Source organism: Rhinopithecus roxellana, chromosome 8 (assembly GCF_007565055.1).
Source record: "Rhinopithecus roxellana isolate Shanxi Qingling chromosome 8, ASM756505v1, whole genome shotgun sequence".
In the NCBI taxonomy this organism is placed as follows: domain Eukaryota; kingdom Metazoa; phylum Chordata; class Mammalia; order Primates; family Cercopithecidae; genus Rhinopithecus; species Rhinopithecus roxellana.
In genome coordinates, this window is record NC_044556.1 from 126660021 (window position 1) to 126687636 (window position 27616).

At 35.3% G+C, this 27616-nt stretch overlaps 1 protein-coding gene across 2 annotated transcripts in view; it reads left to right on the plus strand.

The window, feature by feature from the left end:
* Positions 1-27616, plus strand: part of PAPPA2 (pappalysin 2) — a 394482-nt gene that overhangs the window by 255808 nt on the left and 111058 nt on the right. For both annotated transcript variants that reach the window (XR_748418.2, XM_010367396.2), the window contains exons 13-14: positions 26977-27112; positions 27331-27547. Coding sequence is in view for 1 of the 2 variants with exons in the window: in XM_010367396.2 (XP_010365698.2) it covers positions 26977-27112; positions 27331-27547 (353 nt within the window). In the remaining variant the exon portion in view is untranslated. The remainder of the gene's footprint in view (positions 1-26976; positions 27113-27330; positions 27548-27616) is intronic.

The window sequence follows — 27616 nt, forward strand, 5'->3', positions numbered from 1 at the left end:
CCTCCAAACACTAAAAAATCGAATTCAAGCCTGATGAGAAATAAAGGGTCAGGCACACCTCACTATGCTCCCAACCCCTAATGTTTAAGCCAGGATCAGAGGCCATTCCAAATTATAACAATAAAGTATTGCCCTTTCCTACACTAAAAAGAATACTTTTTCTCTTCAGTCAGGAGACTTAGCCTTACTGGAAGAAAAAAAAAAAAAAAAAAAAAAAAAAGGATACCTTAAGGATCAATTACAACCAAAATGGAAGGGCCTCTATCAAGTATTATTAAATACCCTCACCATATTAAACCTTTAAAGCATAACTACTTGGGTACACCTCTCCAGAATAAAGCCTGTTTTTTTATGAGTCACAGGCACCATAACGTACATCTGGGGAAGAAGCCATGACCTTTGAAAGACCTCCGCTACCTATTTAAAATAACACACGGCTAAAAGTAATAACATGATACTGTGGATGGGAATAGGAGCATTAATTCTTCTCTTCTTCTTGATTATATTTCTTTTCTATCACTTTGGCCAACTACCTTCTCCTAGAAAACACCTCTTGTATACTTGTTGGGTGTAGAGACTCTTCTAAGGCCCAACTAGACACCATGTTGGCACTATTAATCCTGTTTGCTCTCTCAATTAACCTAATCCAGTGTGGGTGGGAGTAAAACTCTATAATAAAATATTTCAAAAATTATAGCATCAGGGAATCATCTTTGTGATTACTAAATTTGTCATCAACATTTCCAGAATAGCAAATTCCACCTTCTGGCCTATCCAGAAAAATCTCATGGCCATCTCCCCAGACCTCCTGACTAATCACTGCAATCTCAAAGTACCCAGTCCCCTACTTGTTAGGTGAAACTCTTCCCCACTTAATGGATTCCACGTAAACCCCCTGCCACTATTACCCAGACCTGGAAAGTTGGCTCTCTTTACCTCTAGTGCACTAATAATTCTATCTTGTGTACCTACTGTTGTGTTAATGACACAAAAACAAAAGTTTCACTTCAGTGCTCTAATCTAACTCTAAGTTGCCAAGTTCCCAAGGTTGTAGCAAGGTAAATGGGATTCCACTTGTGTGCAAAAAATCTGTTTGTAGGTCTTCTCCTGGATCAAAACACACAGGGAAAAGCAGCTGCCTAATTGGGGAAGGTGGAAGCACAGACCCGTTCTAAAGAGCAAGGATAGTTTGACCACCCCCACTGGAGCAGGGGAGAAATATCTCTACAGACCCAACTTGGCCGCAAAGGATAGACATCACACCTTATGGGACCTCTGTGCCCCAACTGGGCTCATTTTTGTTTGAGCTCATGAGTGGGAAACAGTCATATCTCATAACCATTCCCGACTTGCTGGGGAGCCACATGTTCTTTTAGGCATAGCTTTCCCTTGTATATCAAAAAGGTGAAATGGATAAATATACATTAGCCACCCTTACCCCTGTGGGGATCACTGTCTATAAACCCCTTAAGACCCAGGAATACCAGAAATAAATGAGCAATAGGGTTGATTCTGGCAGGAACTGGGGCAGCAATAAGACTAATGGACCCCTGGGGTGGCTTTGCCTACCATGAGTTAGCCCTGAAATGCTTGACTGAAACCCTACAGTCATTAGCCACCAACACAGATTAGGCATTAAAGGGAATTCAAAAATTCCTAGACTCTTGGGCAAATATAATTCTTGATAACAAACTAGTGCTGGATTATTTAGTAGCTAAACAAGGCAAGTCTATGCAGTTATTAATAAAATCTATACATCTATTAATATTAATATATTAATTAATTAATATTAATAACTTTAAACAGATTGAGGTTAACCTTCAAAAAAATCTATGAACAAACTACCTGATAACATAAATACAATGAGGACACTGGCCCCAACTGTATTTGGTTGACTATCAAAAATGTTCTCCCAAGTCTTAACCTGGTTCTTACCCCTCCTAGGACTTTTATTATAAAAGCTAATGATAGCTTTCTTATTATTACTAGTTTTTATCCTTTGCTAATTTAGCCTCTTTCTTCTTTTTTTTGTTTTTTGAGATGGAATCTCGCTCTGGCTCTGTCGCCCAGACTGGAGTGCAGTAGCGGGATCTTGGCTCACTGCAACCTCTGCCTCTTGGGTTCAAGCGATTCTCCTGCCCCAGCCTCCCGAGTAGCTGGAATTACAGGTGCCTGCCATTACACCCGGCTAATTTTTGTATTTTTAGTAGAGATGGGGTTTCACCATGTTAGTCAGGCTGGTCTCAAACTCCTGACCTCAGGTGATCCACCTGCCTCGGCCTCCCAAAGTGCTGGGAAAACAGGCATGAGCCACTGCACTCAGCCTTAATTTAAACTCTTACGAAAGTTTGTATCTTCTAGATTACAACAATTCCATGTAAAAATGATAGTGGCAAAAGACTTCCAACCCATCCCATCTTCTGACTGGAAAAATAAAAACACCCTCCCTTTAGGCCCCTTAGGCCAGCTATCCAAAGATTTTTATTGCCCCATTGCTAGGCAGAAAGCAAAGTAAAATTAGCAGAAAGCACTCAGAGAAGATAGACCTCCACCCTTCTGCAGCCCCCTTAGGATTAAGGAGGAGTATCTAATATCTGAGGGGGGCGGGTAAGGTAGAAGATCATCAGGACTTGTTTTATAAGCATTGGTCAGGACCCTGCTAATCACAGCAGGATCTGGTTGAAACAGGCTACAGTGAAGAAGCCAGCCAAAACCAGCAGATGGCAATAAAAGTGACCTCTAGTTGCCCTCACTGCTCATTAGCATAAAGACACTTCCAGCAGCACCATGGCAGTTTATAAATGCCATGGCAGCATGCTGTGGCAATGACCCAAAAGTTACCCTATATAGTTCTGAAAACTCCTTGCCCCTTTTCCAGAAAGTTCTGAATAGCCCATCTCTTAATTAGCATATAATTAAAAGTGGGTATAAATATGACTGCCAAAAGCTCCTAGGCTGCTACTCTAAGAACACTGTCTATCGGGTAGCCCTGCTCTGAGAGAAGTGATACCTCTGCTGCCTCTTCATAAAAACTGCTGTCTAACACCACTGGCTCACCTTTAAGTTCTTTCCTGGGCAAAGCCAAAACCTCTCCTTGGCTAAGTCCCAATTTGGGGCCTTGCCTGCCCTGCATCAGTTTTCTGAGAAAGTGGAGTTGAATTTTATCAAATGCTTTTCCTGCATCTATTGAGATGATATTTTTTGTCTCTTTGTTCTGTTACTGTATTAACTCACATTAAAAAAAAAATTTAATGTTAAACCAACCTAAGATATTTGGAAAACCAACAACCAAGCACATAGTTTTGAATTCTGTTTGAGAATGTGTTGTTGGTTTTTCATCGACATTCATTAGAGTTTGGCCCTAATTTTCTTTATTTTACTATCTTGTCAGGTTTTATGATCAAAACTAAATAAATAAGTTTCTTAAATAAGTTTCTTTTTTCTCCAGTTCTCAGTTCTATGGAATATTTTGTGTAAGGTTGGTGTTAATTTTTTGAGGATTCATCAGTGAAACTATCTGAGCCTGGAGTTCTCTTTGAGGAAAAAAATACAATCATGGATTAAAATTTTAAAACAAAGGTGGAGAAATTTATGTTTTCTACTATCTTAAGTCAATTTTAATAAGTTGGGTTTTTCAAATAATTTGTCCATTAAAAAATCTAAAATATCAAATTAAGTTTTTCATAATATTCTGCTATTTTCTTTGTTATGTTTCTACAGAATCTGGTATACTTTTTCACTCATGCTATTGTTAGTTTGTGGCTTGTCTCTTTTGTTTTTACTGCTCAGTCTTGCTAGAGGGTTATCATTTTCATTAACCTTTTATTAATCTTTTTATATGACCAACCGAAGATATATATGATCTTATTTTTCATTATTTCCTTTATGTTTGCATTAACTTGTTCTTTTTCTAGTAATTTGAGGTGATGCATAGGTAATTGATTTTTGTCCTGTTTTTAAATTTTATACATTAAGCCCATACATTTCCTTTTAAACATGACTTTAGCTACATTTCATAAGTTTTCACATCTTATTTCTGTTACCATTCAATTAAAACCAATTTTCTTGTTTTCATTGTTATTTCTTTTTTTACTCCTGAGTTATTTGTAAGTGTGCTGTTTCACTTGAAAACATATGTGGATTTGGGATGACTTTTTTTAAAAAAAACTTATAGCTAGATTCTTCTGTGGTCAAAAATATATTCTATGTTTCAATTCTTTGAAATTTGTTGAGCCTTGAATTACGGATCAGTCTATGGTCAATATTGGTAAGTATTACATGTACTTTGAGAGGAATGTGTGGTCAGCAGTTGTTGGATAAAACATTCCATATATTTAAAATGTCCTATTTGTCCATCGTGTTGTTGAAATTTCCTATATTATATATATTTCGTATATATTGATTTTTCCCAATATTTTGTGTACTGTTTCCATCAGGTACTGAGAGATATGTATTATACTCCTCCAACAAAATCTTGGACTTGTTTATTTCTCTTTTAGTTTTGTCATTTTTGAGACATTTAGAGGCTATATTATTAAATGTGAAGGCAGTCTTTCTTTACTTTGTCTGGTAGTGTGAAACCACAAAATGACTATACAAGTTGCAACTATGCAATGCAACCTTAATAATCAATGGGAAAAATTACAATTATTTCATGATATCTAAAAGGTTTTTTTTATAACATTAAATGCTCTCTTATTTTTAGTTATATGTAGAAAAATGGAAAAAAAAAACTAGTGAAACTGATATTTAGTTCACTAGAATTTGAAACAGAAACACAAAGAAATAAAGTGTTTCCTTTTTTGTGAAAAAAAAAAAAAAAAAAACTTACCAAGACTAGTTTAAACATTGTTTGCCTTTTCCTCTTTATATGACTTACATTACAAAGCAAGCAGTTCTGTGTGTTGATGAATTGTCATGTTTCTTGTGAAGTTTGAATCCACTTTGCACTTTCAATGTTATGAAATATCTCTGAGAGTTCCTTTAACATACGCTTTTTTCTTGACATCACTTCTGGGACAGCTTCTTCCTTTTTGTCACAACTTATTTTTTCATTTATATCGATAATTTCACTTTCACTGACTTTCTCTGGCTGTGTTCCCAGAGTCTCTTGAATGGCAGTAGAGAGTCAACATTCCCAGAGTCAGCTATTTCTTTTATAACTCCATTTATCTTTGATTCAAATTTCACTTCCCAACATTATCATTTTTCATTTATTTGCTGCATGTTCATCCTTTTTAGCCAATTCCCTCTTTTGATTATCCGTTTTTGTAAAGTGTCATTTAAGTTTATCACTAGGAGACAAAATGGTAACATAAGTATACACTTTTTAGTTTCTGTGTGAATGAAATAACAGATACCCAGTAACCAGTCAGTGACAGACTTTGAAGGAAATGATGTGATTGGTCACCCATCATTATTCACATTTGTTATTCACATGATGATTTTTGAATTGAAGGACTAATAGTGAAGTTGGTACTTTATACAGTTAAAATTAATATATTGTGCGAACTGAAATATGAATTATGTTCTTGGGAAACTGGTTTTAGTTAGCTAAATTGTTATAACTGATATTCATCCATGTGGGAACTGTGTAAACTGGAAACTGTCAGTATATAATTTTAGATTTTTGTATCTTTTAGGTGAATTATCTCTTTTAAAACTAACTTTAAAAGCCATCTAGCAATACTTCTTGCTTTATCATAACCTTTGTCTGGTTTTATTGTAGCCATACCGATACTGAATAACATTTTATATTTCTGTATTGTGTCTTCTTTTATGCTATTACTTTTAACTTTTCTTTATAATCATATTTAATATGCTTAGTTTGTTATCAACATATTATTTTATATATATATATGCAATCTAAAATTCTCTGTTTTCTAGTTGGAGAACTTAGTACAATTACATTTAGTGTAATAATGTTTAGTTTTAAACTTACCAACTTACAGTTTCTTATTCATTTGTTCTATATGCTCTTTATTTGTCTCTTTCTTGCTTTTTTAAAAAATACATAGTTTGATTATGTGATTTCTCATTCTATTAGTTTGCTAGTGTATTAGTCAGGGTTCTCCAGAGAGAAATAATATGATGTATCTACATATAGATAGATAATAAGAGGGTATTCATCAGGAGAATGGCTCACACAATTATGGAGGGCAATTGGTTCACACAATTAAGTATCATGATAGGCCCTTGGCAAGCGGGAGACCTGGGACGCTGGTAGCATGATTCAGTCCAAGTCCAAAAGCCTCAGAACCAAGGAAGCCAATGGCATAATTCTGTCTGAGGTCAAAGGCTCAGGAGCCCCTAGCTGCTGGTACAAGTCCCAGAGTCCAAAGGCTTAAGAACCCAGAGTTCTGATGTCCAAGGGCAAAAGAGAAAGAGTTTTCTGCTCTGGAAGAGGAAGAAAGAAAATTCTCCCCTTCTTTCACCTGTTTGTTCCATCTGGGCTCCCAGCTGATTAGATGGCACTCATCCACACTGAGGGTGGATCTTCCTCTCTCAGTCCACTGACTCACGTGACAGTCTCCTCCAGAAACACCATACAAGCACACCCAGAAATAACACTTTACCAGCCATTGAGGCATCCCTCAATCCAGCCAAGTTGACATTTAAAATTTACCATCACAGAGAGCTATACTTTTATTTTCTCAGTGGTTAGTCTTGAGGTTGCAACACACACGCTAACTTGTTAAGGGACTGGTATAAATTAGTACTCTCACAATTTTATAATACCTTAGAATGCTTTTCCTCTATTTATTGATTTCTGCATTTTTAAAGTAAAATGAATTTAAATTCCCTAATATTTACCCTCTCCAGTGCTCTTCAATCCTTTCTACATTTCTGTGCTTCCATTATTTTTGTTTAGCTTGAGGAAATTCACTTTTATTATTTCTTTTAATGTGGGCCTGCTGACAATGAGTTCTTTCAGTTTTTGTGTGGCTAAAATATTTTTATTTGGCATTCATTTTCAAAGGATATCTTTGGTACAAAATTCTAAGCAGCCAGATGTTTTCTTTTATCCTTTGGAAGATATTATCCCGTTATCTTTTCACTCTCATATTTTGGAGAGTTAGTTGTACATCTGATATATATTTGAAGGCAATGTCTTTTCTTCCCTGGTGCTTTTAATATATTCTCTCTGTCTTTTGTCTTCAACAGTCTTTCTATGATGTTCCCAGGCCTACCTGTCTTTGCATATGTCTGTTTGTCAAGCTTCTCCAATCTGTGGCTTAGTGTCTTAGTTTCAAAAAAAAAAAAATGTTTCAGGTATTCCTTCTGCTCATTTACTTTTTTTTCTTAGTTGCCAAATATACATACATTACACCTTTTTGCTGTGTATCTTTTTAACTTTTCTATTCCTCTGTTTGTTATTCCCTTCCTTTTCATGCTGTAGTCTGATTATTATACACTGAGCTATCTTCTGTTTCAATAATCCCAAATTTTGCTCAATATAATCAGCAGTTAAACTATTTATTAAATCCTTAGTTTTGCTATTGTATTTTAACTCTAGAATACCTATTCAGTTTTTCCTGTGTATTCTTTGTGAAATTCTTCATCTTACAGTCTATTTAAAAACATATTAATCACAATCAGTTTTAAGTCTGCATCTGATAACACCAATATCTTGATGGAGAGGTCTGTTTAGGTTGACTTTAAAATATCGTATTTATTTGGGCTTTTCTACTATTATACTAATAATGTTTTAAGTGAATATCAGACACAATAAATTGTAGAGGCTCTGACTAATAATATCTTCCTTTCAATATTTTTTTGGACTCTTGGTAAGATTTGGGAAAGATCACTTTAATTCAATGAAGAATTAAGATAACTCAAGTTTATGCTTTATTTGTGAGCCTTTGTGCTTTTTTTTTTTTTTTTTTTTTTTTTTTTTTTTTTTTTTTTTTTAAGTTTTTTCTTTCTTCTAAGGCCTGGCTCTTCAGGAGTGTCAACTAAAAGCTTGGATTAGGACCTCCACATTGACAGTCTTTGAAGTACAATTTCTATTTTATCAGCAGTGTGTCTGCTAAAAACTCTCCTTAGTTTTTTAGCCTCTATTGCCAATTTCTACTTGGCCTTTTATACTCTTATTTTGCATTGCTTAGGATTTGAAGAATACCTTGAAGGCTAAAGTAACACAGAATATAAGGTTCCTTTCAATGTGTTCTTTTCTTTTTTTTTTTTTAAATTAGACTTTTAAGTCCTGACTACTTGGTTGCCCTCAAATGCTTTTAAACGTTTTTGTATACTTAATTCATGTTTTATGATTGTTCTTGCCAGGACAGTTTGTTGTATTACATGCCACTCTATCATAGCTGAAAACAGAAATCTCTGGAATTGTTTTAATACATGTCAATTAGCTACATCTTACATTTCAGGTATGTACCTTGTTTTAGTATGCCTTCTGATGCTATAATAGAATACCACAGACTGGTTAGTTTATAAAGAAAATAAGTTTGTTTGGCTCATACTTCTGGATACTAGAAAGTCCAAGAGCATGGTGCTGGCATCTGCTCAACATCTGGTGAAGACCGTCTTGCTGCATCAAAACATGGTACCAGGGTAAAAGGGCAAAAGAGAGCATGTGAGAGAGAGCTCACTTTTATATAAAAGACACTCCTATGATAACTAAACCACTCCCACGATAATGGCATTAATCTATTCATGCCAGCAGGGTCCTCATGACCCAATTGCCTTTGAAAGGCTCTGTCTCTTGACACAGTGCAAGCAAATTTCCAAGACATTAACTTTTGGGGACTACATTTAATCTATAGCATACCCAGTTCATACTAAAACTGATTCAGGAGTAATAGTCTTTGTATTAGAAAAAATTATTAATATCATTGAAAGTTCAGTTACTATATAAGACCTATTAAGAAAATTTAGTCTTCACAAATCAATACAACACCAAATAACTTAGAAAGTGATTTTTAAAGATAAGGTGGTTAGCTTTAAAAAAAACAGAAAAACAAACAAACAAAAAAAACCTTTCAGAGAAATATAGGATTTCTGACTATTCTTCCTTTCAGTACACTTTAATCTTGATTTGATACACAAATATGATTAGTATGCAGTAGTGCAGAGACAAGTTTACTACAAGTGAGAAACAATGATAGTGGAAAACATTAGTCTTGAAAATATCTTCCCAAAATCTTTATTGACTAATATCTTACTTGCCCAAAAAAATTTCTATCATTTTACTCTACAGTTACTGACGTAATACTCTGTTTTTCTTTTCTTCTAATCTTGAGCCAATAGACAAAAAGTGTAAAAATTTTTCTTATATATAATAAAATGTAGAGTCTTTTTCATTATTTACATAATAAGCACATTTTATAGCCATTTATGGTTTACAAAGTACATTCTCTTGCACTGTTTGTATTTGATCCCTACTATAAGCCTTGTGAGTTTGGCAAGGTAGGTGTTTTCCAGTTTTACAGGTGAGTAAAATAAGAATCAAAGACTCAAAGTACTTTTTCTACATCACTCAAGAATAAAATAATAAATCTGACGCTCACATTTATGCCTCTTGATTCTAATCCAATGTTTATCCATCTATACTATGTTCCTTCCTTCAATCAGCATTCATTAAGCACCTATAATATGCCAAAACCAGAATTAAACACTGGTGACAGACAGGAACATAGCACGAGCAAGAAAACAAATTTAAACATATGTTGGATTATAAGGAAAGGCATCCTATCGTCTTTTGCTGGGTTTCTTCTAAATTCTTGAAAGACCATGTATCTATTAATCTAGTTCACAGGATTTGTTAAATACTTATTGCCAACTCTTGGTGTCATTGGGTGATTGAGAAAGAAACAGAAGGCATAATTCTTCCCAGAAAGTCCTTTGTATCTAAGTAATATTGACAACAAATGAAGCAATTTGAGAAGCAGATACTCAATAAGTACTTCTTGTTTGTTTTCATAGGGAGCCCGTCAACATATGCAAAATCATATGTTCATGTTTATTTTCATGGCTCCTCTAAAATGTCTGCAATTTGGAATGGTCCCGTTCAGGCTGGACTGGTTAGCAATCCTAAAAGCAGCCACCACATGCTCACAGTATTTTAAATACCAGGGTCTTCCACATCAGTTATAAATTACAGACCACTGCCTGGAAACCCTTGCTACAATAAAGCCCAAAGCCTGTTAACCATAATTTCCTCTCTTCCTTTGTTTGGGTTCGACTATCCAAACACTGACTGAATCTTTAACAGAAAATGCAATACATGTTTAATTGATTGGATTTCAAAGATGAAAATCTCTAACACCAGGCATCAAAGAAGAAGAAACGCATTGATTGAAATTTACTCTATTCCTGATATTTTATTATCAATTCTCATATAAATTCTTACCAGAGATATGATTTTTCTCACTCTAAAAATGATTATCTTAAAATTAAGAGATGGCTAAGCACTTTAGATAACATGGCTAGTAGAGCTACAGATAGGATTAAAATTCAAATCCAGTTTATGGAAAAACTCATGGTCCTTTCTCTCAATACCAGGCTTTTGGAAACATTTTCTATAAAGAAAGCAGAGAAAAAAATACTTTAGGTTTTATGGTCCATACAGTCTGTGTAACAACTACTTAACACTTCCATTAGCATGAACATAGCTATAGTCAATATGTAAATGAACAAGCATAATTATATCTCAACAAAATTATATTTATGAACTCTGTAGTTTGAATTTCATATAATTTTCATATTATTCATCTTTAAAGTTTTTTTTAACCATTCAAAAATGCAAAAACTATTCTTAGCTCACAGGATGTACAAAAACAGGCAGTGGGTCAGATTTGGCTTGTGGACAATAGTGTGCTAACCCCTATTCTATATCATGTTTCCAGTAAGTATTAAAGATATTTATGAGTGTTTGCTTTATTTCCACACCATGACAACATTCACTTTTAATTCTACTTAGTAAACACTGCCTCATATGAACAATATGTTGTGATATGGAGGGATCCAAAGAATGAATGAATTACCATGTTCACCCTTAAGGTACATACATAGCAGTGGACATGTTTACAAAAATATGGTAGAAGACAGAAAATTGTGAGTCATGTGCTACAGGTACAGTAAAGTGAAAAACAGACTTGAAAGAACCTGGTAACTGATTGGACATAAGGAGATAGAGATAAGCATTATCTCAGCCTGAATTCTTTCATTTGTCACATCTTCCACACCTATTTACACACACACACACACGCACGTGCACACATGCGTGCACACACACACACACGGGTTTAGTCATTTTAATCATAACAGATTTATTTTAGTGCTAAAATATGTCAGAGTTTTCACTTCTCTATAACATTCCTGGTGGGAAACTCATATTTTTTTCCTTCTCTGTAAATGATTTACTCATTATGTCTCCCCAAGAAATACAAACTTACCTTCTACTTCTATCATTTAGCTCAAGGATTATTTCCATTATAGAACCTAACCCTTTCTAAACTCTTCTCCTGAGTCCCAGGTGGTATAATTGATCGCTTCATCCTCGATACACACTTCTCACAAAGTGCCTGTAGATTCCACTGTTCTTGTTTACCTATCTCTTCATCCCGTGAACTATAAGGATCTCAGGGCAGACGCCATGTGTGGTCAAGATTGTATGTTCAACACTGAGTGCAGAACCTACTTATTGTAGTGCTCAAAACTGGTGAACGCATGAATAAATGATGGAATATTAAGTCTTAGCCTTGGCAATGGAGAGCATATTGATAATATTATTTATGACAGAACAGAGGTAAATAAGAATGACTGTACACTGGTCTAGATTGAAAAAAGGATGGCCACTACCATTTCTTCTGAGGCCAGAAATAGTGGCAAACCACCTCTTCTTGCAAAGCCCTTTAAAAGATGGGCTGCAGTTTGAGTGGAAATCACATCAAAGGGAATTTTTCAAGAATGAGGAGAATTGGTGATTCTCTTTGTCTGTGGCAGGCTGGATTTGGATTCTCTGAGAAATATATTCTGAGATGGAATTTGGTATACAGGCCATTTACTAAGGAGTGGTCTAGGGATCACCATCTGTCAGCAAGCAGGGAAAGAAGCATAAGTGGGTAAAAAAGAAAGTAGAGCAGTCTTAATGTTAGACTCAGCTGACTCCTTCTATGGGAAATAATATATATGATCACAAAGGACAAGGCAGTTCAAAGTAGAATAATACTGCTGTAAGGTCCTAACATTATTCATAGGATAGTAATATTTTTTGGAAGTAGATTGCAATAAGCTAGAGATTCAAATTGTAATCTCTAGAATAAAAATATACATATGCACAAATAGCTATAGAGGAAAAGTCAAAGAGAAGATTAATGGAATAATAAAATAAATTGATTCAAAGAAGGCAGGAAAAGAGGAACCAAGAAATGAATAATTGTTGGAAACAAAAGAAAATAAATACCAATATGGTAGACTTAAACCCACCTATATCATTAATTACATTATTTAAATTATCTAAAAACTCCACATAAAAGACAGAAATTATCATATGAAAAGAACCAATTACAAAAACTGTTTGTAAAAAACACACTTCAAATAAAAAGACATGTACATCAAACATAAAAGAGTGGAAAATTATGTACCATGTAAATCCTAAACATAAGAAAGTTGATGTGCCTTGTTAATATCTGTCAAAATACATTTCAAAACAGTGTATTACCAGAGATAAAGGAGCATATTTCATAAGGATAAATAGGTTAATTTCTAAAATAGACATAATAATCATGTTACAAATTGAAGCACTTAAGAACAGAGGCTTAAAAGAAGTGAATTATAAATTGACAGAACTCATGAGCAAACAGCCAAATTCATAATCATAGTTGGGGATTTTTTTCACCTATCTGTTAATAATTCATTTAACAAGTAGGCCAAAAAATCAGAACAGATATATAAGATTTGAAGATCATTATCAAATATCATGACCTAACTCACATTTGTAGAAACACTACACTCAAAACAACTGTAGAATGCTCATGGAACGTTCACCAAGACAGACCATATACTAGACTATAAAACAAGTCTCAGTGAATTTGTAATGTTTGAAGCATACAGATAAATTATAGCAAGATATCTAGGCCATCCCCAAATTAAGCAATACATTGCTAAATAATTCACAGGCTAAAAAACATTGTATAGAGGAAATTAGAATATATTTTGAGCTGAATTATAATGAAACAAAATTGAAATTTGTGGATGCAATTAAAAACAGTACTTACAGGGAAAGTTATAGCATTTAAAATGCTATATTTAGGAAAGAATAAAAATAAGATAAACAATCAGAGTTTCTACCTTAAACAATTAGAAAAAGATCAAATTAAAATCAATTAAAATAAAAAGGAAAATCACAGAGAAAAGCAGAAGTTAGTAAAATAGAAAAAACTTCAATATCATTACTATTATTTTACTTTCTCTGGAAATAGAATCTAGCCAGTGCAGTTAGACTTTTGATTTTATACTTTATGAGATATAAAGGATGTTAAACATCAAATATGAAAGAAGGAAGTAAAATTTTAGTTAGCATTGAAAAGAGAACAACCTGAAAATTATTTTACTTGGTATCACAGTTTAATACAAAATTAAGGTGAAAATAAATGTGCTGACTAATTTAAACAATCACCAATAAAAATGAAAATATCTCAATAGCAATAAAAGTGGTAAAATAATTAGAAATAAAACTAAAAATAAATTTGAAAGATCTATATGAAGAAATGCTACTGAGAGATAACATGAGGGCTTGAATAAACGAAGAGGCACAAACTGGTCCTGTATAGAAAGACTCAGTATCATATGAATGCTGATTCTCCCTAAATTTTAAATTTCCCATAATCCCAATACAATCCTAACAAGATTTTTAAAAGAATTACACAGTTGATTTTAATCAGTTGATTTTAATTTTTTTTTTTTTTTTTTTTTTTTTGTGGAGATTCTGAAAAAGATGACTAATGGAGACCTGGCCTTATCAGATATTAAAATACATCCTAAAATTATAGTCATTAACACATCAAGGTGTTAGAACATAAATAAACAGATCAATAGAACAGGGAAGTTCAGAAATATGCCCAAACATGTAGACTTAACCTTAAACATAGTAGTTTAAAGACAGTGAGACTAGTACATCATTTCTACGTATCCTTGCCCAAACCCAATATTACCCAATTATCTAAATTTAATTAAGATGATGGGAAAAAAGGTGATATCTTACTTTTGTTATTTTTTTTTATGTTTCTGATTATTGATGGGGTATAGCATCCTTTACATAGTAATTATCAGGCATTTAGGGTTTCTTTTGTCACTTTAATTATTAGTTTTTGCTAAGATTGCAAAGATGCCTTTTCATTTTTAAATTGATTTTATGCTTTTGCCTGTCAAACTTTAGCCTTTAATATATTCAACATTTGTTTTTGTATATAGAATAAGATAGGGATCTACTTTTAAATACATGTATAATCCAATATTTCTAGTATCATCTGTTAAAGCATCCACCCTTGTCCTAGTGATTGTAGAGTCCTGTGTTGATTACACACCAAGTTCTAGACATTACGTGATTCTAATTTTTAACTCTCTTTTATATTCCATTGGTCTTTTCACCTGTTTCTTTTACCAGCAATACACTGTTTTCATTACTATAGCTTTAACCATATGAACATAGCTAGCAGGACATGTCCTCTCTCCCACTTTCTTACACGTCTTTTTCAAAACTGAATTAACTTTGAAACCAATGAGAATGAAGACACAATGTACCAGAATTTCTGGGACACATTTAAAGCCGTGTGTAGAGAGAAATTTATAGCACTAAATGCCCACAAGAGAAAGCAGGAAAGATCTAAGATCGACACCCTAACATCACAATTAAAAGAACTAGAGAAGGAAAAGCAAACAAATTCAAACTTGAATTAGCTATTCGTTATTCATGAACACTTATTCGTTATTTGTGTGCCACTGTGCCTGGCCAAGAAGTCATTATTAAACACACACACACACACACACACACACACACACACACACACACAGTTCAGGGACTTGCAACCTATACTCCTTGTTGAGAAAAAATAATAAAACCAGCCAATTTCAAAAATAAAAAAATTTGAAATTTTAGAAGAAGCCTTAAGTCATTTTTTCTGCCTCTTGAAAAACATACTTGTACATATGGTCTGAACTTAATCAACCCCTTGATTTGTATTAATTGATATGATCCTGTGATTTTTCTCCTTTGATTCATCGTTCTGTGAAATAGCCTTGGTAGATTTTTTTTTAGCTGCCAAATCATTTTTGCCTTTGTGAAGCAAAACTACATGCTTATTGTATATTTTAAACATATTGTTGGATTTTGTTGGGTAATCTTTTATTTTTGACTTTTGCATGTAGAATTATTTTATATATTTGTTTTTTGAATATTCCAATTATAAAAGCCTCATAAAATTGGTTGTACAATTTTCTTTTTTTATTTTCTGGAACCATTTGTATAAAATAAGGATGATCTGTTTCTTCAAAATTTGGCAGCACCTATCTGTAAAATCAACTGGTGTGGGGCTTACCTGAGAGAATACTTACGACTGTCACTTAAATTTCTTTGATTTTTATTAATGTCTTATTTTTTCTATTTGTTTCCAATTTTGAATTTTTTGTTATTTCCAGAAATTTATTAATTTCTTCCATATATGCAAATTTAGTGCTGATATTTGTTCATAATGTGTTTCTATTATATTTCAACTCTGTTTTAGCTGTAGTCGCTACATCCATTCTTGTGTATATTTTTATATCCTTCTTTTTCTCTTTTTCTTTTTCTTGATTACATATGCATGGGGTTTAGTCTGGTTTATCAGTGTCTTCAAAGTACAACTTTTACTTTCGTTCATCTCTCTTTTTGTTCTCTTTTTTTTTTTTTTGTATTTCACTGGTTTCTACTCTTATCTTCATTATTTGCTTGCTTTTTGTTTGTCTGGATTTACACTGATGTTCTTTTTCTAGATTTTTGTGTTGAAATGTTTGGCTAATTTGTTTTTGGTGTTCCATAATTTTTCCCTCTAAGTATTACTTTAATTGTGCCCCATAAATTTTGACATATAAAGCTTTTATTGTCATTCAGTCCTAAGTATTTTGTAATGCTCTTATAATTTCCTTTTAAAACCTTAGATTTTTAATAACATTTTGTTTGTTTGTTTCTAGCACTTATTTTTCAGGGCATAATAACTTTTTATTGTGCCAACTGTGTCTTTATTAGAGATTTTTTTTTCTCCTTCTCTTGGCCCTACATTTTATTAGGAAGCACTTAAATAGTGAGTCTTTATTTATTCAGGAATTAAGGGCCAGTCCAAGGTAAAAATATGTGCTCTGTATCATTCACTGGCCAAAAAGTGTCTACCACTTTTACCAATTTTATCTCTATTTTTGTTTTTATACATAAACATCCACAAGATCCTTTTCTCTATTGCTCTTTTTCTGTTTAAATTTGTGTTCCTTATACTTCTTCCTTTTCTGTCTTCATTTTTGTTTTCCTAATTGTGATTTTTTTCAATCAATTGATGTGTTTCATTTTTTATTTTCTTATAACTGACAAAAAAAAAAAACCACACACACACACGTTGTACACTGTAAATGTACATAGTTTTGAGACGGAGTCTCATTTTGTTGCCCAGGTTGGAGTGCAGTGGTGTAATCTTGGCTCACTGCAACCCCCATCTCCTGGGTTCAAAAAAAAGAGAAAAGCAATTCTCTTTTCTCAGTCTCCCGAGTAGCTGGGATTACAGGTGTGCACCACCATTCCCAGCTAATTTTTTTGTTTGTTTGTATTTTTGGCCAGACTGGTCTCGAACTTCTGACCTCAAATGATCTGCCCGCCTCAGCCTCCTAAAGTGCCGGGATTACAGACGTGAGCCACCACACCCAGCACAATGTGATACTTTTACACACACACACACACACATTGTGAAATGATTACCACAATCAAGTTTATTGTACATTCTTATATCTTTTCAACTTTGGGTTGCAGAGAAAAATAGAGCAACCATTTAAATTTAAACTTTAGATAAACAGTGAATTTTTTTTTTAGTATAGTTATCTCCATGCAATATTTGGGCATATTTAAACCTCATTGCTTATCAGATGCTCAAATTCAAGTGCCCATCCTGTGTTTTGGTTTGTTTTGGCTAAATCTGGCAAAATAGTTTATAATTTTAAAAATGTAATTAGTCAGGTGCTAATCAGTTATTCCTAGATGACTTCAACCATCCAGGAAACTGTCCAGATATCATAATTTAGCAAAATAAGAAAAAGCCCATGTACAGATGGCACCAAGTCCAATTACTACTTTGGATTATTTGACTGTGCTCATAGGAAAGTTGACAAGACCCTTTGTTAGAGCTGTTTACTTTACATTGAATTCTAAGAATATTTGTTATCTGAATTTTCAGTCTGTTTTAGAAAAGGAGCAACAAATTAGTAGGGGATTTAGAAACTGGGAGAAAAGATACACTCAGAAGACCAGTAATATAAGCCTTGTTTTTACCATTAACTAGTTAAGTGACCTTATAAAAATCATATTACCTCTCTGGGCATCAGTTTTCTATTCAAATTTGTTTCAAATGATGCGTCTGGATTAGATGATTTCTTTTGGATCTGCATTTAAGTTTAAGCTTGATGGTGAGTTTATAAAAGAAGATAATAAGCAAATATGATGAATGAAAGTATTACAATCTTAGACTACTAAGTGCTAAAGGCAAAGATTATTATATCTATTAAATAACTTTAAAGCCTTGTTATTCAAGATGTGGTTGGCATGAAGAAACATTGGCATCACCAGAAAACTAATCAGAAATGCAGGATCTCAGCTCTAGGAACTCATAATCTGCATTTTCACAAGATCCTCAGGTGATTTGTATGCATATTAAAGTTTGAGGAGCACTGCCTCAGAGGACTGTTATCTTAGCATTTAGTAAGATAATTGATGTTCAAAATGATTTGAAATTGTCTCCAATTCATCAAGTGAAAATTCAGTTAAGTACAGCAGGGATTCCCAACCCTCAGGCCATGGAGCAGTACTGGTCCATGGCCTGTTCGTGGCCACACAGAAAGAGGTGAGAATTGGGTGAAAGAATATTGCCCCCCCACCGAGCTCCACCTCTTGTCAGATCAGTGGCATTAGATGCTCCTAGGAGAGCACACCTTATTGTGAACTGCACGTGCAAGGGATCTGGGTTGTGGGCTCCTTATGTGAATCTGATGCCTGATGATCCGAGATGGAACAGTTTCATCCTGAAACCATCCTCCTCCATTCCCTCCACCTCCATCTGTGGAAATAATTGTCTTCCATAAAACAGGTCCCTTGAGTTAAAAAGGTTAGGGACTGCTGAATTTCAGGATTCTCTGCTTAAGGAGGCAGAAAATTGTCTAAGGTGCATTTAAATTATTGCTATATCCATGACTGAAATTTCTAAAATGGTCTTGTGCTTCAAAAGAAAATCTTCTGTTGTTTGGAAAGTGAGCCTATGTGGATCCCTGCATTTTGTGGGAATCCTGCAAAAGCACAGATGACTATGTGTATGTGATTCTCATTTCCATCAAAAACTAACTGAGTGCACTGACAGAAAAGCTCCATTTCTCAGTGGGTGAATAGTTTATTCTGAGGGTAAAGCACTCATTTCCTTCCTTCCTGTTTCATCATTACTAATCTTTTTACTGATTTTTACATGAAAGCTTTTTCCAGTCCCAGACATGGCAACTTCACAGACTTATGAATAATTGGGATAGCAATGTTTTTTTATCCAGGATAGAATCCTACCCAGCTGGGGAACGCTCTCATGCCTTTCTTCGTTTATGCATTCTTGTTCCCAAAAGAATCCTCTCCAGCTATGTTCCATAACACCTTTTCTCAATTTCAGGCTTTGTCTTAAATGGGGTTTCCCCAGGATTCAGACTCTGAGAGGAGGATTTGCCGGCAGACAGTTTATTGAGAATCTGACTCAGAGCAACATCTGTGAAGGAGTGAAAGAACCAGCACTAGACAGAGGAAGGAGGGGAGCTGAAACAGCCCCCCGCAGGTGTCAGCATCCCACAGAGAGCTGGGATGGCCCTTCAGAGTTGTCCCACTCTGTATACCACTCACCCCAACCAAAAGGTCATTGGACATTACCTGTCCACTCCACCTCCCACTCCAGGAAAATGGCATGGGCTTGTGTAGGGAGGTTTCTTCCCCCCTCTGAGGGCAGTTTCTGGAAAGATTCTTTCCAATGAGCTGAATGCTAGAGTCATAAAAAAGGGGATGCAGATGACACATCACAGTACTCAATACAAATTTGATTTTGTCTCTTTCTGACACTCTTTCCAAGTTCTATAAGCTCTTCTAACACAGAATATCTGCAGACTTAGCCTTGATGTCTAAAATCTCAGTTTGAGGACATGCTCTCAGAAAGAATTGAGCCAGCCATCTGATTCTGATCTAACCCCGTTCCATGGACTTGACAAATCATACATTGTTGAATGTCTACCCCTAGTTGGGGTGGGATTATAGTGGTTCCCCCTTCATTTCAAAATATTATGGGTTGATCTCACCCTTCTGTAAACACACACACACACACACAAACTCATGATGTGTTTGTAGCCTCTCTTATACTATGAAAGAATAACACAGGAAATCAGCTGGGTTTTGGCCATACCAAGGTGGGCAGGGGCTGAAACATCAGAAGAAAGTAAAAACAGGCTCCAAGCACACCTATCCATTTTGACCCACATCCCCAATCATGTAGATAACCATGGAAGCTCATTGCCTTATACCCGCATTCATCCATCCTTGTAAGAGACATGCTTAAATTAATTTTACATTGTACATTTGTAGATTTGGATTTTGGGTACAATCCCTTGTAGATTACATCTACATTTGTAGATTTGGATTTCAGGTATGATCCCTTGAAACTTTGATTGTTAAACTCTTCCTTGACAAAATTTCAGAAGTCCACACAGATAGCAATATTATTAGGTTGAACCAGAAGAAATTGCCAATATTTGATAATTCTTCACCTATAAAAAAAGTATTATGGTTCAATCAACAGTGCAAACATTCTTAATCTGATTTATTTCAACCTCTAATTGGATCATGAATGGCTTTTAAAGTGTCTCTCAGCACTCTTAAAATTGTGTAAAGCTTTTATGACTAAGAGATTATGTGGCTTTATTTCTGGGGGGAGTAAAGGCACAAACATCAGTAAGTTTTCTAATCGATGGTTTCCTGCTTACCTCAAACTAAGAACATTGGTTCAGTCAACAGAATACAGAGCTTAGGGAAAAAACAAATTCCTTCCTCTCTAGCATTTACCAAGGGAAAGTCACTTAAGCTTTCATAATCCTAGTTTCCTCTTGTATAATATATCCTTTATATCTTGAGGCTACTGTTGTTCAAAAATATCAAAAAGGAATAAAATCACAATGAGTGCAGTGGATCCACCAGCAAAGCCTGATTACAGGCTTGACAAACTGTGAAGTGCTATACAAACAGAAGGTGGTGCCTGCCTACTTTCTCCTGGTCTAAGGTCTTCCATTTCCCTGTGGAATCAGGAAGTGCCATAGATGAGTGAAAATGAAAAGGCACAGAAAATAAACAACAACCCAGTAACCAAAAGCATTTTAAAACCTCAGAGAAGATTCTTTTCAAGTTTGTGGTGTAGTTTCAGGATCTGCTATCCAGTGAGCACCACAAAGGATAACCTGGAAGTTGAAATGCTTGGCTTGGGAACATATTGAGTGTGTCTGCGCCCAGCAGGCAGATTGAAGGTGGATTTCTTTTTTTTTTTTCTATATGATTCTATTGTGATTCTTTTTTTTTTTTTTATACTTTAAGTTCTAGGGTACATGTGCATAACGTGCAGGTTTGTTACATATGTATATTTGTGCCATGTTGGTGTGCTGCACCCATCAACTCGTCAGCACCCATCAATTCATCATTTATATCATGTATAACTCCCCAATGCAATCCCTCCCCACTCCACCCTCCCCATGATAGGCCCCAGTGTGTGATGTTCCCCTTCCCGAGTCCAAGTGATCTCATTGTTCAGTTCCCACCTATGATGATAACATGCGGTGTTTGGCTTTCTCTTCTTGTGATAGTTTGCTAAGAATGATGGTTTCCAGCTGCATCCATGTCCCTACAAAGGACGCAAACTCATCCTTTTTTATGGCTGCATAGTATTCCATGGTGTATATGTGCCACATTTTCTTAATCCAGTCTGTCACAGATGGACATTTGGGTTGATTCCAAGTCTTTGCTATTGTGAATAGTGCCACAAGAAACATACGTGTGCATGTGTCTTTGTAGTAGAATAATTTATAATCCTTTGGGTATATACCCAGTAGTGGGATGGCTGGGTCATATGGTACATCTAGATTTAGATCCTTGAGGAATTGCCATACTGTTTTCCATATTGGTTGAACTAGTTTACAATCCCACCAACAGTGTAAAAGTGTTCCTATTTCTTCACATCCTCTCCAACACCTGTTGTTTCCTGATTTTTTAATGATTGCCATTCTAACTGGTGTGAGATGGTATCTCATTGTGGTTTTGATTTGCATTTCTCTGATGGCGAGTGATGATGAGCATTTTTTCATGTGTCTGTTGGCTGTATGAATGTCTTCTTTTGAGAAATGTCTGTTCATATCCTTTGCCCACTTTTTGATGGGGTTGTTTTTTTCTTGTATATTTGTTTGAGTTCTTTGTAGATTCTGGATATAAGCCCTTTGTCAGATGAGTAGATTGCAAAAATTTTCTCCCATTCTGTAGGTTGCCTGTTCACTCTGATGATAGTTTCTTTTGCTGTGCAGAAGCTCTTTAGTTTAATTAGATCCCATTTGTCAATTTTGGCTTTTGCTGCCGTTGCTTTTGGTGTTTTAGACATGAAGTCCTTGCCCATGCCTATGTCCTGAATGGTACTACCTAGATTTTCTTCTAGGGTTTTTATGGTATTAGGTCTAACATTTAAGTCTCTAATCCATCTTGAATTAATCTTTGTATAAGGAGTAAGGAAAGGATCCAGTTTCAGCTTTCTACTTATGGCTAGCCAATTTTCCCAGCACCATTTATTAAATAGGGAATCCTTTCCCCATTTCTTGTTTCTCTCAGGTTTGTCAAAGATCAGATGGCTGTAGATGTGTGGTATTATTTCTGAGGACTCTGTTCTGTTCCATTGGTCTATAGCTCTGTTTTGGTACCAGTACCATGCTGTTTTGGTTACTGTAGCCTTGTAGTATAGTTTGAAGTCAGGTAGCGTGACGCCTCCAGCTTTGTCCTTTTGACTTAGGATTGTCTTGGCAATGCGGGCTCTTTTTTGGTTCCATATGAACTTTAAAGCCGTTTTTTCCAATTCTGTGAAGAAACTCATTGGTAGCTTGATGGGGATGGCATTGAATCTATAAATAACCTTGGGCAGTATGGCCATTTTCACGATATTGATTCTTCCTATCCATGAGCATGGTATGTTCTTCCATTTGTTTGTGTTGGAAGTTCTGGCTAGGGCAATCAGGCAAGAGAAAGAAATCAAGGATATTCAGTTAGGAAAAGAAGAAGTCAAATTGTCCCTGTTTGCAGATGACATGATTGTATATTTAGAAAACCCCATCGTCTCAGCCCAAAATCTCCTTAAGCTGATAAGCAACTTCAGCAAAGTCTCAGGATACAAAATTAATGTGCAAAAATCACAAGCATTCTTATACACCAGTAACAGACAAGCAGAGAGCCAAATCAGGAATGAACTTCCATTCACAATTGCTTCAAAGTGAATAAAATACCAAGGAATCCAACTTACAAGGGATGTAAAGGACCTCTTCAAGGAGAACTACAAACCACTGCTCAGTGAAATCAATGAAGGTGGATTTCTTAAGCCCAAGCAGTTCTGCATCAGAGACACTTTCTTTCGATCTTACCCCTCACCAGTGACCAATGGTTAGATTGTGTAGTTAATGTGCAGCTTTTGGATGAAAAATCAACTGAGTGTGTGAGACTGGCTTTCCCCATCTCTCAGAATCTATCTATCTGTCTATCTGTCTGTCTATCTATCTATCTATCTATCTATCTATCTATCTATCTATCTATCATCTATCTACCATCTATCTATCTATCTGTCTATCATCTGTCTATCTCTCTATCTATCTATCTATCTGTCTATCCTTTGTACATTTTCTCTTTGTTTCAAAATATTTTGTAATGAATTTACTGAGCTAATTTCACTTGCAATCCCTCTATCATGATACCAGTTCTCAGACCTGAGAATCACTTACTTTTCTAACAGGACTTGTCTCCTACCTGATACCTAGCTAAAGTTTTTCTTCCTTGTAAGAGACATGCTTAAATTAATTTTACATTGTACATGTAATCTATGAATTTAATCTCTTTGTTAAAACAAATAATAAAATGTTAGACATAGCTAATAATTCTTTTGACTTTCTAGCACTTTTATTTTTTTCTTATGGGGCAGCAGTGATGCACATCTCAGATCTGAGTAGCCCCTGAGAGGTCTTTCAGGAGAGCTTTGTCATGAAGAGGACAGCTGTTCACAAGCATGCATTTGGAGTGATCAGAGGAGTGTTATACTTGCAGTGGCAAAGGTGACACAGGCGTACAGCAGAGCTTCCTACTGTCAAAGTGTCTTCCTGATGTTTCTGCTTGTCTTTGATGTCTAGGAGCATAAAATTCATTATTTGTCTCTAATAAAGTAAAAATAGTCTGGACTGTCTCTCTCTATATATAAAATGTATTTCTTTTGTACAATTCCTTATATTTCCATATAAAATGTGTTCTCTATATATATATGTATGTATTACTCATTTAAATATATCTTTAAGGTTGCTCTTTCCACAGCCAAGTCACAAATGTATATGTAAATATATATGTATTTGTATTTTTATATATGTTAAAATATATATTTATATATTTCTAAATAAATATCTTATATATAAATATATTTATATTTAAATTAAAGTCACATACACATATTTGTTACTTGGTTGTGGAAAGAGCAACTTTAAAAAATATTTAAATAATGAATACACTTTTAGATTTCTATTCACAGTGCCAATTCTAGAAGTTTCTGTGTCTCTATGTACACTAAAAGTAGATTTTTAACAAATACATTTTAAAATAAATTTCTGAAAAGCCTGTAAGAAAAGTTATATATGTATTTTTAAAGTATAATTTATTTTTCATAGACTCAATTTATAAAGTAGAGATATATTCTATACCAAGGGCCTACAATATTGATTATTTCCATGGAATTAGATCTTGGAATACCAGTTCACATTTCTACAAGTATCAATTGAAAATAGCATATATGAAATTTTTTAGGCTATACATTTCAGAAAATCGCAATTCCCCATATATTAAACATACAAATGTATGTTTAATTAAAAAACTTTTTTTCACCTTTTACCCATAGGCTAAATTTTTTTTTTGAAATACAAGTTATTGAACATTGAATTCTTACTAAATAATAGTCACCATTCTATGTATTTTTACCTGATTTCATTTAATATTCATAGTCAAGCTATCAGTAACATCACTATTTCTTAGTTGCAGAAAAGAGAAACCCTAGGCTCAGAGAAGAGAGATATATTGCTCAGATTTACCAGCAAATAAAGATCAATCCAAGAATTGAACCCAGAGTTTCTGCCTGGCTTACTCTCTCTCTCGAACTGTGAATTTACTTGGTTCCTTTTGCCTCTGCTTGAATTTATTATACATGTATATGCAGATTCATGCTGGTTTCTATTTTTGAAGATCCAGTAGCTGTATGAGAGTTCACACTTTCTTGTGCTAGTTGCTGTTGTGAACATACTTGGGGTCCGAGTGAATGAAACTTGGCTACCTTTCTGTGTCCCTGTGAAAGGAAACGCCCAAGACTCAGCATTCCATAACTTGATCAAACACTTGTCTCTGTTTGCTTTGTGTAGCCTAAGACTCCTCTCTGCCTGTGTCTTCTTTGTAAGCCTCACCTGGGGTTTTCCTACTTAAGCCATGGCCTGGAACTCCTGGCATAGCTTCTTCCCACAAATCATGGCACAGAGACACTGCCACCAGGAACAGGCAAAGTGATTTTATATTCAGAGACCCGTGGAGCAAGGAGGCATATTGCTAGGAGATGAAAAATAGGTTGGAGATTTAGGCAGGACCTTCAAAACGTAGAAACTCACACCATAAGACCTACCTTTATTAAGTAGTTTCAGGAGGGTGAGACCTATTTTGGGATCCAACAGAAGGTGGGAAGGCTGGGCTTCCTCCTTGTTGAAACCATCCTACTCTTCATGCCTGAGACCTAATGGGGTGAAGTCACCAGGTACTTGTTTGGATTCTGTTCCTGGCTCAGAAAATGACACAGAACTTTCTTCCAGTACTCAGGTCTCTTTTGTGGTGTATGAAAAGGAAGAGGTTGTGGGAATTCCCAGGGATCTTTGATGTTATTTGCTGCTGGAGCTGAGGGCATTGAGTTGGGCTCTTGGTTACCTTAGGGTGTATTTCATGTCTAGCCCTCATCCAGACAGGGACAAAGGACTTCATATGGCAAGCATAACCTTGGGTCTGGATATTTCTTAAGTTATGAAGAAATATTTGTTACTTCAAAGAGGAGAAATAAAAAGGGGGGAAAAGACACTGTGAAAAGAGAGTGTGTGGCTGGTCTTTCCCTCAAGGAGAGAAAGAAGGGAGAGCTGTGCTGCTTTGACCACTGAAAGTCATAAAATAATCCTAATTAAGCCAGCAGTGCAAATGAACACTGTAAACACACTGCCAAGGCTCAGGAAAAATCAGTCTGTGGACAAGAAAGAATTTTTGTTAAAATGAAAAACATGTTTTACTCTCCTGCTCCCCACTTTTAGAGGAAGGCCCTGTCATTAGATGTTGTACCCTGCTTTTACACTGGGAACAATTTTCCTGGAGCTTCATCACTCTTAGAACCTGAAAAAATGCTAGAGAAAGGCATGTAGAACTTTGTAAGATTCAGTTCCAGATTCTGATCATACAACAACCATATAACACCAGGGACAATTGGGATTTATTCTCAATGAAAATTAAGAGAAATATTCAGCTATGGGAAATAAAATGAAAGTAGAATTACCACATCAAATAAGTCCAGTGTGGAAGATGAACACTGGACTCTCAGCAGTAGCAAGAATCTGCTCTTCATCATCCAACATCTCTAAGATGTTTTTCTTTTTCTATCAAAGGATTTATAAGGACAACACTGCCATAGCTCCCTCTGAAAGCCTGTTTTAGTGTTAATCACCCTAACCATCTGGGGATATACCTGATTAATACATGAATTTTCCTGTGTCCCATTGTTGGCTCATTTTCCTGGCCGGGGACTGAGTATACATGCTTGGTACACCCAGAAGATTCATGAGGATAAACGGTTGGGCAGATTCTAATTTCAGAAGCAAGAGACTCTGCAACAGCATCTCTATCATGTCAGAGTTCACAAGCTATGTGAGAGGTTCTGATACAAATTTAGGGGAGAGATAGGAAGATGAGGAAAGATAACTAGACATGGCAGTTCAGAACTTGGAACAGTTTAGAGCAAGATGCTAGTTTGATGATTCTCTACTGCTTTCACTTTGGCAATAAGGAAGTACTTATTGCACTGGCTACGCAGTGATTTTATTGTCTCTGGCAATGGTTTCTTTGAATGATTATTTTGAGAAATTTAAAGAAAGACAGGTTCAAGTGAAAAAAAAAATAGTTGAGGTATCAGTCTCAGAAAAAGATAGGATGTTCAGCATCTGAAAATTATCTTTCCATTTGATCTTGATGTTTGATACAAACTTGAATACCTTTCTGTGTCTACTCCATATTTTTACCATTTGTGAAAAAATAAAAAAGGAAGCTCTTACTTTATAAATGGTGAGCTCTCTGAGAAGAATAAAAATGGTATGGCACATGTCTTGATAGCTCAATGAAAATAATGACTCACACGTAAATGTGCTTATGCTTAGGTGTGTTTCAATAGACCAGGAGTGGCCAGAGCAATTTTTATTTTTTTGACAACTGATGGCCTAGTTCCTGGAGAGCATCGGCAGCCGACAGTGACTCTCTACCTGACCGATGTCCGTGGAAGCAACCACTCTCTTGGTGAGTCTGACAAATATCCCTTTAGGGCCACTGGAGGACAACCCGGTAGACCCAGAAGTCAGCTTGATGTCTGTCTTTTATGTTGTCTGGGATCTCGCCTACATCCTACATCTAGGTTTTGGCATCATCCACCTATTAAGAGGATAAAATGAATACAAGATATGGAAACATGGTACTAACAATGGCTGAAAATATGATTCATCTCCATTTATCTTCAGGAACCTATGGACTGTCATGCCAGCATAACCCACTGATTATCAATGTGACCCATCACCAGAATATCCTTTTCCACCATACCACCTCAGTGCTGCTGAATTTCTCATCCCCACGGGTCGGCATCTCAGCTGTGGCTCTAAGGACATTCTCCCACATTGGTCTTTCGGCTCCCAGTAACTGCATCTCAGAGGACGAGGGGCAGAATCATCAGGGACAGAGGTACAAAGTTCCCTTTCTTTCGTTTCTTTTTCTTGGAGCTGTAATGAATGGCTCACATTTACATAGTGT